Raw genomic sequence first — 14,250 nt, 5'->3', positions numbered from 1 at the left:
GATTTGTGCACGTTTCACAAGGAAAACAAACCTTTTTCACAGCGGACATACCCGATAAGCACAGGTGTAATTGATAATATTAAAAATGACTGCATTCCATTCAGGTGAGCTAGTTCCAGGTATCCTGCATGACTGTCTTGGCTTACTGGGACGCTTAAAGGAACAGAGCCAACGCTATAATGTCATTTATTTCACCTGTAATTTGTCTCCACCTCCAAGGTGGAGAAGAGGCCCTGTGGCACAAGTCTTATCTGTTTGGTGACACCTGAAGTTGCTCAACTTCAACATTCTTCACATATATCTGCAATCAATGTATCATTTTGTCATCCCAAGTTTCAGACTGTAATATTATAATGTTGGTCTAATCTTTCTATACACAACATCTATTGTGCGTCTGTCCATCCTGAGAGAGGGATCGCTACTCTGTTGCTTTTCCTGACGTTTCTTCCATTTCTTCCCTATTTTTTGGGGGACTTTTTCCTTATCCAAATTGAGGGTCTAAAGCTAGAGGGTGTCATGGTGCTGTGCAGCTGTCTACTGAGGCAAATTTGTGGCACTGGGCTATATAAATAAAAACGACTTGACATTCAGACACATGTTTTGGTATAGTTGTTTTAACTTTCTGTTGCTCTAGCAGAGCTCATTAAAAAGGTTAAAATTACATGTTTAGACAATGCGGTGACAGTGTCACAGGGGTCATTACTGGCATATGAAACCGATCATGATCTCTTTTATAAATATTTTTTGCTTTGGGCATTAATTTACCTCTTTCAACTCTGTGCTTTAGCTGGAATTACAATAAGCTGGCAAGTGGAAAGCCACTGAGAGTGCTGTGGGATGCTGCTCATGGCAGTGTGACACCCATTTGAGCCGGAAATTCAGCGGGAACAGGGGCCTTGAACCGTGACGCAGGGTCAGGGTGAGATGGCTTGTTACAGCGCTGCTCTTGCCATGTCATGCAAACCAGCCGCTCACCTGCATCACAAGATTCCTTCTTTAAGCTGTTCCTTCAGCTACAGCAGATTGGTTTAGTGTAATATAACTGTAATGCTTTTGATGATGCATTGTGCAGTAATGCAGATGGCTGCTTTCACTGAAAGCAGTAGCCTTGTGAATAAGAAAATTACTGTTTTTGAAATTTCGTGATTGGAACTACTATAAAGCATGTGTAATCTGAATGACTCGGTTGCATTTTGTGCTATAATATTGCTGTAACATATTTCTACAAACACAAAAATTTGGCTATAGCTATTCCCCCAGTTATGAAGGTAAAATTCTTAGAATGGATGAATCAAGAACAAGTTAAAATACAGTTTTCCAATAAATGGATAAACAGTGTGTATGTTTGTTTTGTAAGTCTATTCAGCAAAGGAGACTGCAGCTCTATGTTATGTAAGCTGTCCTTGACAGACTTTCTCTCCAATCCAGTAATAAGCAGATGGAGTGGGATTCAATGAAAGCATTGTTAAATCCAATGCTGCCGGGGTATTTCCCTATCATACTGTGGAACTGTCGTATTGTCACAAGGATGATATCACATGAACTGAAACAAGAGCATTTTGGTTTAAATGGATATTTTAATTTTTTTTTTTCATCTGGTATTCAAATAATTTTTGACCTCAGTACAGGAGTTAAAATTTGTGGTTTTAATATTGGACGTTTGCCATAATAGAAACACATAATGAGATAGGACAGAACTAAGACAGAGTTTATCCAAAAGGGTTTCCACATTGGCATACAATCTCACTAAGCATGTTCGTGATTCACAGTAGGCTAATCAGACTTAATATGAAACATGCAGTTGTCTCTGTACGTTACAGTTATTTAACAAAAGCACTGACAACATGAATGAAACTAACTAAATGAAAAACAAACTATGAGGCAGTACAAGTCTTAATTTATCAAAAAAAGAGAAGATATCAGAATAAATCATTAACATTACATTAATGGGGTCTTCAACAATAACACTGAAGAAAACCATAATGTTCTTCTATAATGATCAAACAGTGCTAATGCATCAAATCACAGGTCGGTGCTGCTCTCATTCAGCTGATCTCAAAATATGAAAATAACATCCACAGCAAATGGAAGGCAGATGGGCCCTCAAATTACTTAACCATAGATTAGATGCTTGGTGTAAACTTTTTTTATGTCAACCCCCTCCTGGACAGCCTGTGTTGAAGGTAAATTTACATTTCATCAATTGCTTTTTTGAGAATCTTTAGATTCTTGGGCCTTTTTATTCTTGTAGGCCTATTGTGTATTCTAACAATTCAAGTCACAAAGAGTTGGTGATTTCAATGAACACATAGTGGTTTTAAATAGATTCAAACATAAAGATTAAACTCTTGTTTACTGGTTATTGACCTAGAACACATGAACAGTATTTCGACATGATCTATTTAACTGAATTTAGCAGGCCTAGTAAGGTTTGGGGGAGTTGCAGGTACCAGGTACCTGACTGGCTGCTCTTGTGGGTGGCACCATGGCTGTTGCTGGTGAGTGAATGTTTTTATGAAGCGCTTAGTATTGGCCCAGTCTTGTGCCATCGTTTCCAGTGGTGGAAAATGAGGACAGGTGTGAACCAACTGTAAAAGTGTATAGTTAACTTAGCAAATGTAACGCTTTGTAAATGTTATACTTGCCGAATGAAGCACTATAAACAAAAAATATATTTAAATGTCTTCATGTTATGTTCTGTCCGGAGCAGCTTTGATAAAAAAAAAAGGCAACATAAAACCGACTGATTCTCTAATGGAGTTTAGCTCGAGGCGCTCTCCTCAGAAAGGGGCGTATCGGAATTTGGCAACAGCCGTCGTTACGTGTTACGACGTAACCTATTACGCGTTTAAAGATGGCGGCTCGCAGTGTCAGGTCGTGTGTTGTGAAACACAGTTAGTTATTCTCACAGTCACAGTATGTGAAATCTGTTTGGATATAAAATTAGGCGTTTTTATAAATAATATAATTGCGGTACTATTTACATGTCACAACGTTAGCGGGTGAATCTGGTGATGAAGTTTAACGTTACCTGAATGGCATTTTAAGCAACTGTCTCAAACCAGAAAAAGGGAAAATGCTTCCAGCTACATGGTCACGACTGTCCTGCAAGGCTTTGCCCAGCCGAGGACACAGGACACTGAGTCTGTTCTCGAGCTCAGGACCTTCACACTGGAGTAAAGTGGTCTCCGACGCAGAGAAGATCGTCGGATATCCTACCTCCTTCATGAGTCTTCGCTGCCTGCTCAGTGATGAACTCAGTAATGTTGCCATGCATGTCAGGAAGCTGGTCGGGACCCAACACCCTTTACTCAACACTGCAAGGTAACGCTCTGAAATCAGCCTGGCTACTTCTGAGCTCCGACTTGGGACTCTCTCCTCCGTGGAGTAAACGCGAAACCAAAGTATATTAAAAAATCTGGCAAAATAATACAACTCTGTGTGTCAACAAAGCTTCAAAGATGGATTATGAAGCAATAAAATTAATAAAACTTCTTCTCAGTTTATATTAGCCTATTTATAAGTCTGGAGGGAGATTTTGCCTGAAGAGTCTCACCTCATCCATAAGCTAATATCCCACAGAGATTTGAAAGCATTTGGTGTCTTTCCTTCAAAAGAGAAACACAAAATGAAAGCATGCTAGATGAAAAGCAGTCTTCATCCCAACGGAGTGCACCAGATGTGTCACGCCAACTGCTTTCTCATTCTTCTTTTGTTTTCATTTGATTTCATGGACTTCTAATACCCTGTGTCAGTCCAACAGTAGTCATAAACATTCAACATCTGAGTTATTGCATGTTGGGAAAAACAAGTTATAATCCCGTGTACACTAGGGCTGAACAATTAATCGAATTTTTAGTAAAATCGCAATAATGCCTACTGCTATTTTCAAATCACATGGGGGCGCAATATTTGTATTTGCGAATACCATCAAAATACCATCTGAAATAAAACATGGTCGTGCTGTAGAGATGTCCACATCATATTCTACAGACTTAAGAAAACATCTTTGTTTGGTACAAACCCCCCTAAAAATCACACCATAATCATTTTAAGGTTTTCAAATGAAAATGAGAATAATAATGATATGATCATTCCTTGTAATAGCACATATGTGTTGTATTTTAACTGTGTTGCCCTCTTGGCGAAGTGTCCCTTGTAAAATAGATTCTTTCTCAATGGAACTTTCCTTGTAAATTAAAGTTTAAATAAATAAAAAATTGCAAATCATAGGGCAATTGCAGTATCAGTCAAAATAATCGCAATGAGATATTTTTTCAAAATTGTTCAGTAAATTGTAAACTGTTACAGGGGCCTGTGGAGGGTTCTTGTAACCACACAAAAGGGTGTTTTATATTCAATGTCTATCACCACCACTGAGCTCTGACAAATGTGTTGAATGGATTTCTTTCCTCATGAAACATTTTCTCTGTATGTTCACTGATCAACCATGACATTATGACCACTGACAGGTAAGGTGAATAACACTGATTATCTCCATATCATGGCACCTGTCAGTGGGTGGGATATATTAGGCAGCAATTAAACATTTTGTCTCCAAAGTTGGTGCGTTGGAAGCAGGAAAAATTGGCAAGCTTAAGGATTTGAGCGACTTTTAAAAGGGCCACATTGTGATTGCTAGACGACTGGGTCAGAGCATCAACAAAACTGCAGCTCTTGTGGGGTGTTCCTGGTCTGCAGTGGTCAGTACCTATCAAAAGTGGCCCAAGGAAGGAAAAGACCCACTCAGAGAAACAGCTCCATAGTGCTACCAGAGGCCAAAAATTCCACAGATAACCTTTTAACAAATACACCTCAAAATGTTATGTTAATACTTGCAATGCCACAGTGCATGACCTCTGTGATGAGAAGTAGCAACACATCACATGATATCAACTAGAACCACTCAACGCAACAAGCTTACTAGAAGAAACTCTTCCTGGAGCAACAAGTCTTGATGGAATCAGTTAACATTTCTCTCTAGACAGAAACAAAGTAAAACTGATAAATTCAACAGATAAGATACAGTGTGTCAATCAGACAAAATACATACTAACAAGGATTGTGGGGCCACTTTCCTATTGCTGGAATTGTAAGAGAAATTGGGGAACTTTCAAAATCATTTTTGCACTGAATTTGGTCCATGGAAATTTTAAATAAGGGGAGCAAAAGGAGAGTCATGAATCGGTTTGTCCTTGCATGAATGCCTCACTTACAGAGGAAAATTCATAGAAAGATTTACCAAAGAGGCATAAATATGCTCAAGCTATGCAAGTTAAACTCAAATACTTGTCCCAGCGTTCCCAGTTTTGGTTGATAAATCTTGTTTTTCCTCTAAAGTAAATATCGGGATTGTGGGAAATACTGTACATTGATTTCTTCTGCAGATGAGGTCAAAGGACAAGATACTTCACTTTATCACAGTCCCATTTTTGTCGATATATTGACTAGATTAGATGCTCCTAAACAGGCCAAGGCCATACCAAGCATATCTTTTTTTTTACATCCAGTATTTAGCTATATTTGCACAAAGCCAATTTGTTGTGATGCAACTGCAAATCCACAATCGTGTATATCTGAAGGGGGAGCTAGAACAGGTCAAATCTTCCAATTAATATCCCACTACTTTATCTTAGGAGTTGCCTGAGTTTTCTTTTGTTTTATCAAAGAAACAGGAACTTACAGAACCAAGGAAAGAGAACGAGAAGAGAGAGTCCTCAAACTCAATCCCGCCATGCGGACGGGTGTGTTGGAAACAGGAGCCCAAGGGTGTAATAACCTATACACCTAAATCTGATATGACAATCCATTTGGGTTTTGTAGCAGGGGGCGGTGGTGAGGGGGGAAGCAGACCTCTTGACAGTCTGACTCCTCACTGTCAGCTTGGGTTGGCTGGTTCGTATTTCCCTCTGTGTCTCGGCCTTAGACGCGCAGCAGATAAAAATATCCACAATAGCAGACAGGCAGACCCTCGTGGAGTTGGGTTTCGGTTTTTCCTTTCCTTTCATTCTCAAAAACTGCAGCTCAGCTAACTTTGCCCCAAAGTCTGGAGTTACAGCGAGGGGACTGCGGCCCAGGAGAAGAAACTTTACTTGCTTTAAGGACAGTCCTTGAGAGTTTGCCTTAGACTAGTGTTTCCTTACTGTTTTCTCACCTTCAGTCTCAAGCTTGTTCTTCAATATCTACATCACCACGATTATTATGAAGATTAGTTCAAATGGGCCAGCCTGCATATTTCAGCTCATGTGTGGACATGGATGAATATTGAAATTGAAGATCCTCTCTGGTCTGTGGACATGTTTTAAGGCAACTGGGTAGGGCCAATAGACGATCCCATCGTCCATCACCGATGGCTGACAGACATCACAATGTTGAGCCGGCTTCGTTTGCACAGGTGCCTCAGTAAATCAGAGGGCTAGTCTTTATTTTTGTTGATTGTATTTCTATCGGCCTTAGCTGAGGCTTATTACCTGACCAGACTATTTCTGATAAGGTGATCATGACTGAGATCTTCCTCTTCTCCCACTTGTTGGATGCCGCCCTCTCTGCTGCCAGTTCTGTTTTTGCGTCGCTCAGGTGGCTTCATTTGAGGCCCCTTATTGTCTTGTGTCAAGCAGTGTTGCTTTGCGCAACGTAGGCTACAGCACCTTTATTAGACAAACCCCTATTTCATCGTCCATCCAGGTGTTTCATTGTAGACATCGTCAGATTCCAATATGATAGGCATCATCCAACACTAATGTAAATACTCTCCATGGAATAATAATTTGTGTCTTATATGGAGTTTCCAAAAACAAATCAGTTAGCTCATTAAAATGTCTTAAACTCACATCACCTGCTTCTCTTTCATTGAAAAATCTGAATAAAAGGCTAACCAATATTATTGAGTGAAGGGGGGCTTTAAATAGCAATTTGTAGGCTTTGGCGTTAAGGGTACAGTATGGGAAAAAGTTGCTGAGACTGAATACATTTGTGCTTCGATTAACTTCAGACCAAGTCAAGAAATATTTGCTGAGGAGACAAAAGCATTTGCAACACTAATCTAGGTCAAGATATGAAAGTAACAGTTGCCAATGGGCAGCCTTGACCTGTCTTTTATGAAAAGATGTCTTGTTTCACCATCAACGTTTTGATTCAAAGCCCGCGAACACTTGATTTTCAAATCAGCTACATAATATAATATATTCACGATGAAATAAACCACTATCAGAGTTAAAGTTTGGGGGGAAAAAAACATCCGTTTTTAAAGGTACACTTTGGAGTTTTTTAGTGGGTCCCCGTTTTGTTTGTATTGTGTATATGCAGGAAAGGCACACGCACACAGGTGATGTGATACACATTTCCCCCAATGGTTCTACATAATTTCACTGATTGACGGGATAATGCGGCAAGAAATGCATCAATGCATCAGAAAGTTACAGGGAAAAATGGATCTAAACAATGCAGGACTTAAAATGATTTTTAAGAACGTGCATTCAGCATATTCAGCATATAACACGACTCCCATGAGATTCTGATTAAAATGTTGTTACATCCAGATTGGTGCATGGAAGTATCTGACATCACACCTTTCCAGCTGAAACCCACACAATTCAATTGGAAATTGGAATAAACTGTTGGGCAATTTTCTAAACATATCATCATAAATTCTGATGGTATCTGCTATGCACAGTATAGAGATGGATTCATTGCAGAAATTCTCTCCTTTAGAAAAGTGAAGGTATGTTGGACACATTCATTCATTCTTTCAGCACTTGAAGGGGGGGGAAATAGACAGACAGAGAATCTAAATGACAACGCACATGTGAGGTCATACATTTGCATGTATTAAATCCAGCTCCTGCATACGGCAGCTAAAGTTCCTGAATTCCTGCGCTGCAGTTGTGGAGCAGAAGGCGTGGTGACCTGTTCGCAACCCTTTAAAATGACAGCAGCCCATTCCTCTCTTTCCTCTCCCTCTCTCCCTCTCTGTAGCCCTCACTATCTCTCTTTTTCCACATCCTCCTTGCCCCACCCCTTTGCAGGAGGGCGGTTGTGATTGATTGATGTATGCTGGTGTGGATAGTGACATAAATATTAATCATCTGCCACCCTCAGGCCGTTGGCACACGCGGACTCCCCAAGAGGAGAGTGGCTTCATAATTTTTGCTCTCTAGCCGTTGTTGTTCCTGCGTTCATCACTGTGCCAGGCTAATCCCTATTTTCCAACTGAGTAAAGATTTTTGAGTGAATATAAATAAATCTCATGAGCTGTGATGAAAGACAGCCATACACAGTGTCAGATGTATTTACATTCTTTTTTTTTTTTAAAGCAGCATGAGGTGTTTTATGTTTTTTTGGGAAGGAACAAAGCTTCAGGGTATGAGTATTCATACCCCCCCCCCCCCCCCCCTCCTTTCAGTACCACAACACTGTGAATCACTAATGCATATCTTCTGTCATCTCTTCTCGCTTCTGCCTGGCCTCTATTCCCTCCATCTCTCTCTGACCCCTCCCTCTCTTCATGCTTTATCTCTCACATCCACTCTCTGTCTCTGGTTCCTCCACCTCCCCCTGTGGTGCAGGGGTGGGTCAGAGAGGGTGGGGGTGGAGGTGGCTTGGTGAAGCCGGTGTCTGGGCATCGAGCGGAGGGGGGCGTGGCTGCTTGTCTGCCTCGGAGCCCCTAACGAGAGCGTGATTCATGGCACAAGGGGCTCCCATAGGGACAGGATTAGAGGTGCTCTGTCTAACCGCTCCCCAGAGAGAGTAAAAAGATATTTAATCTGCCCACCACGCAGGCAGCGACCACTGGGCTCTGTGTGTGTGTGTGTGTGTGTGTGTGTTTGTGTGAGTGTTTGTGTGAGAATGTATCAGAAGGTTGTTGGCTGGGTGGGCGGGAGTATCTCCCCCCACCAGCCCAAAAGAAAAATACACTCCTGCAGCAAAACTGGTCAATTATATTCCTGTTTTTTTTTGTTTTTTTTCTACCATGCACGATAAATAAAGTTGAAGAACATTTTATGGTACAAATTTGCATCATGGCATCAGGTTGTAATAGTCAAATATGCAGGACTAAGCTACCACTGGTATACTCTATAACATCTTTTAAATTCCCTGTATAATATCAATATTCTTTTATTAAGAATGACTCAAATGACTTAATTGTAATGTGAATGGGATCGGTCATGGTGACTCGCTGCGAATTATCACGTGCCTAATCAGCTCTATGTAGCCTTTCAGCATCCTTTAACTCATTGTTTTGGTTTTGCCACCCGCTGTCAGCTGGCTCACCGCTCTCACCAACGTAGTTCCCAGTTTGAAATATCTTTTCCAGTACTCTGAGGAACTCCTTATTGGATTTTGCTTAAACTCAGCAAGGCTGCTTTTCAGCACAAAGGAGGACAAAGGAAGCTTTCTTTGGAAGTAACATGTAAGGATTGTTTAATGTATTGTGGCACTTTGTAAATGGTGACACTGTGACGAACTTTGCAATTAGTTCCGTATACTATAGCGTGTATGCTTTTATTATCAAGGACTACAAAGAAAACAGAGCTATTTGAACACGTATCCTTATTACTTAAAGTATGCAAATGGATTAATCACAAGCTTCTGGTGTTTGTCTATTTGTATTTTAATCTACTGATGGTGTTTCACAGGGGGTTTGTTTACGACAGCAGGAACAACCTTCAGATGAGGGGACTGATCGTACTACTTCTGTCGAAAGCCGCCGGGCCGAGCCACGCAGCCTCTGACCTCCTGGCTCAGGACATGGTCAGCGGCATCTACCCCAGGTAAATTACCTGAAGTTTCTGATACCAGGGTTGGGTGTTCAGGAAAGCTGTTTGCGTTATTTTACATTGGTTTTGAGTCATAAGATGGCAAGTTAGGGACTAAAGGCTGTGTATGCACTGCAGCTTTGCCCATTACTAATAGGATCCATCAAATGTGATTTAAAGCATCCAGTAAGCTGTTCTTCTGGCTTTGTTTTTGGTTTATGTTTCTCACACTTCCTGACATCTGTTACAGTTCCTGAGTGTGTGTTTGAGCAGCTCTAGATGGTGCAAGTATCAACAACAGCAGGATGCAATGGTGAATCTTCCCCCTATGCAGGAAATTCCCTAAAGCGTGGCTATCTGTGAAAAATGTAATCACTTGCTATTACATTTGTGGTAACTAGGGAGCTCATTGGCATAACATTGTATAAAAAGACATTATGCCCTTGAAGGATTTTTTAAAATGTTAAATAGCTAGTTTCCATCAAAATTAAAACACATCACACATCTCTTCTCCAACTCACCACACTTTATTCCCCCAAATCCACAGCTATTATTATCTGTAACCCCACACTAGCAGATAATCTTTCTGGCCTCCACATATTTCCATTATCATGTATGTGCTGCTTGGGAGAAAACAATGGGCAGTAAACATGTGTAAAATTGCATTGTAGAGCCATAAATGTGCATGGCAAGCAGAGCGAGAAAGGCGATGCCACTTTGGTCTGTGTTACATGGCTGCTGAAGGATAAATAGTGAAATAAAATCCGTGTGTCAGGTAATTCTATCTTGTCCTCTGTGGTTATCGTCCATATCAATTCCTGTAAATGAAGCACTACATCACCTTGCAAATATGATGGAATGAGGGGGCAGTACAGCCACAGTTGCACGACCAGAAGATTTTTATTTTATTTGTTTTTGGGTTTTTTTAGATTGTTGCTAATTGGAAAAAAACTTTTAAAAAACTCCCTTGTTGCTGTGTAATAATAAGGAGATGAATTAGAGAGAAAAATGCTTAAAAGCCATTTTTGTTTAAACTTAAATTTAAATTTCTAAATGACCTCACATGGCACGTGACCATCTCAACATCCACACAGCAGTTTGGATGTTGAGATCATCCCTCTGTGCTTGTTAAATTCATCCCCCAGTACTTTCTAGCAATAGAAATACATCAACCTGACAGAATTATCCAAACTGGGGCTGTATGAATAAAGAATATGTAAAGTCTTTAGCCATGCTAGTGGCATGACTCAATGGACAGGTAGGTCGGTCCACCATTTTGGTTCAGACAGAAATACTTACTGGATAGATTGACATGAAATTTTACACAGACATTCATGCTATGGCAGATAAAATAAGCCCCAATGACTTTGCTCATCCCCTGGATTTTCCTCTAGTGCCACCATGAGGTTGACATTTTTTTACTGAAGTATCTCAACAACTATTGGATGGACTTTAATAATAATAATGATGATATTAATAACTTATATTTTTATAGCACCTTTCACGGGACCCAAGGACGCTTTACACATAACTACAGAGACAGAACAATAAAGTCATTCAGGGTTGAATGCCTTTTGTGAAGAGAAAATCAAATGACATTCCCATCAGCCTCAGTTGTACTTTTGTGTTAAGTGCTAGTTTGCACATTAGCAAATGTGTATGCTAACACGATTAACTAATATACACAACAATTTCTCTTGGCAGCAAAACATTTTCCATTATTTGCTATTAATTATCTGTGCTTGTTTTGCTATTTTGACACCACTCGCCAGCTAATTATTACATTTACTTCACCACAACTTTTAAATATCAAAAAGAAATGAAAACTCTCAGCTTTAGACATCGGTTTAGAGTTTTTAACAGGAAGCATGACAGCCTTTACGGAGCGGCTCGTTAGTCCTGATATAGCATATATTAGAAAATTGCTTTATGCAGTTGATGTTACAAACATATGTATATTGATTTATTTATTCATATTTAAAGAGTTGAATTTGGTATTAATGCACTGCTATGAAAATGCTTCAGGTAGCACCCCAAGGTCCTCTCTGGCTTTCACACACACATGACTACCTCACAACAGGGATGTGGGTGTGTGCCAAGTGGTTTCCAGAAGTGACTGCTGTGTTTGGCGTGGCTGTACGCTGAGTGCCTGAAAGGCTTCTTTCTTACTGCAAGCTGGCACAAGGCACATATGTGTAGTGGAGCCGTGTCTGTGCAGAAACATCCCAATATTAGAAGTAATTGGAATAACCCGGGCGTCATGGAAGCGCTTGAGTCCAGTCCTTTGCAGGCTGTGAGGCTGAGCCTTTTTCAGCAGGTTGTGTCTCACTACAGGACGACTACACACTCTCCTAATGTCACAACATGGCACTCGTGTCACAGTGTCACTGGATCACGGAATCCAACATGCAGCATTCCCTCACTCATGTGTGATGGATAGTCCAAACCCAAACACACACAGCATGACTTGATCACCTCATTTGCACTATCTTGCTCTCTCTCCCCTAAGCAATTCCCCCACCTCTCCTGGGCTCATTAGCACCTCTGATGGAAGGATGGAGGGAGTCGGGGTGGGACGGGTTTGGGAGGGTGATTGAAACCTCCGGGGGATGGTCTCCTCCCTCCTGACAGGCAGCATTTGTAAAACATTTCCCACTCTGCTGCCTGACACTGATGATTCACCAAAGCACCACCAAGATAGATAGATAGATCGACAGATAGATAGATAGACAGACTCACAGATAGTCCAACTTGTGCCCACTACACCTTTTAATTTCTTGTGACAAATGAAAGCCATGCCATTGAACACATCACGCAGCCTGTCTGATGGACAGGCCACCTCTTTAAATCACACACAGGGATGCACTCAGATCTGCAAGGCTGTATTTGATGGCGAGGCAGACTGCGGAGGGAGGAAAATGGAACAGAACAGTCAGGACAAGGGGCGTGGTGAGGGGCGTTACACCTCGGCAAGATGGCATCGGTTGCTATGCAACTGGGCACCAAAGCTATTTATACACCGGCCCCCTTGTCCCCCTTTTTCCTCCCCAAGCTCCACTGCTGCTGATCAGGAGTGCTAGATTGGAGGCACAGCTTTGGGATGTGGATGCACTGGGGTTCGACTGATTTGGGTTTTTGGAGGCCAGTACTTTGTGCTATTGTTCAACACTTGTGTTTCCTCATATTACTTCATTCCTGTCAGGGTGGGTTTCTTACACATGCTGACCATCATGGGACACTGAAAGTGCCCAGTGAAGCCAAAGCAATACAATTCTGACCTCTCGCTTTACCCTATGAGTAAGTGTTTGGTGATATGATGATATATGTATAAATGCTGCAAGACAATTGTCAGAGATATTGCCAGGCTATTTATGCCACCACAGAAATCCCTTTAATATCTGTGGGTGTTTCAGGCCATTTTGAGTAATCTTGCATATCAATGGTGAGGAATTTATGGAAATTGATTTTTGATGTGTGATGAAGTACCTTGATCTGTCATGTGAAACAGTAAACAGTTTCTCAGTAGTTTTTTGGAGAAAATGAACTCTATCACAACATAGGACTTTATTCCTTTCGTCTCTTTAAAAATAATCATTTTTAGAACAATTGATACCGAGGAGAGGACTTTATGTAAATGTTCATAAAGAGGAACTCCACTGATTTTACACATTAAAGTTCATATTGTGTCTGGAGGGGAAGCTGAATAAAGTCAGATACATTTCCTCAAGTGATGTCACTTGAGTCAGTCAGGGGTGAAAGAATACAAGCTTGAAAATGAAAAATATCTAAGCTGCTACAAGCATAATACGTGCAAATATACAACAATGCTTTTGGTGGCCGATTTATAGTGTGGCTAATGTAGGTGCCAGGTTCTGACTGCGTCAGTTTTGATCCATCTGTCCATTGCAGGTCCAACAGTGTTACGAGTGCCATACTAAATATAAGGAGCACTCTTTAATTCATATTTTGTAATATTTAATTTGCAATAGATAACTAGGTCTATATTTCATTGTAGAATATTTAATTTGGACTAATAATCACCACAGTCAGCTTCTGATTGCTTAATATGCACAACAACTCTGAGTTTCTTAGATGGAGCCTGAGGAGCACACTAGTCTTTGGCTGTACTTATCGTGTTCAACATGTTCTTGCCACGTTTAATTTTGTATTTTTGGGTGAGCACATTTTTCAGTAACAACTGAAACGAAGAACACGAACTACAGTTCAAGAATGCATCAACTACTGGATTTACTACTCATATTACTGTAACAACTCTGTAGCTTGGGCATTTTTGACAACTATGCAGAGCCACAATCAAACATTTATGACGTGTGGTCAGACATTTATAAGATGATACAATGGCTGATTAATGCTGCTGTGTAACTTTTCAAAACAGTAGTTTTCCACCTTGATGGATAGTGACAATTTACTATTGATGTGAATCCAAAAGCATGAGCAGATGACAGGTTCATCACAAATTATTTATTCTGGGTTG

General features: G+C 40.6%; 1 protein-coding gene across 1 annotated transcript in view; it reads left to right on the top strand.

Moving 5' to 3' along the window:
- Positions 1–2,843: 2,843 nt before the first annotated feature.
- The window catches only part of pdss2 (prenyl (decaprenyl) diphosphate synthase, subunit 2), a 28,477-nt gene continuing 17,070 nt past the window's right edge, over positions 2,844–14,250 (top strand). The window contains exons 1-2 of the mRNA XM_038728205.1: positions 2,844–3,324; positions 9,636–9,770. Coding sequence (XP_038584133.1) covers positions 3,077–3,324; positions 9,636–9,770 — 383 coding nt within the window. The 5' untranslated portion in view covers positions 2,844–3,076. The remainder of the gene's footprint in view (positions 3,325–9,635; positions 9,771–14,250) is intronic.

Source organism: Micropterus salmoides, unplaced genomic scaffold (assembly GCF_014851395.1).
Source record: "Micropterus salmoides isolate LMB-PRFRI ecotype aquatic unplaced genomic scaffold, ASM1485139v1 Ms_hic_scaffold_19, whole genome shotgun sequence".
NCBI lineage: Eukaryota > Metazoa > Chordata > Actinopteri > Centrarchiformes > Centrarchidae > Micropterus > Micropterus salmoides.
The sequence above is the reverse complement of the archived record's forward strand: the minus strand, read 5'-3'. Positions and strand labels throughout refer to the sequence as shown.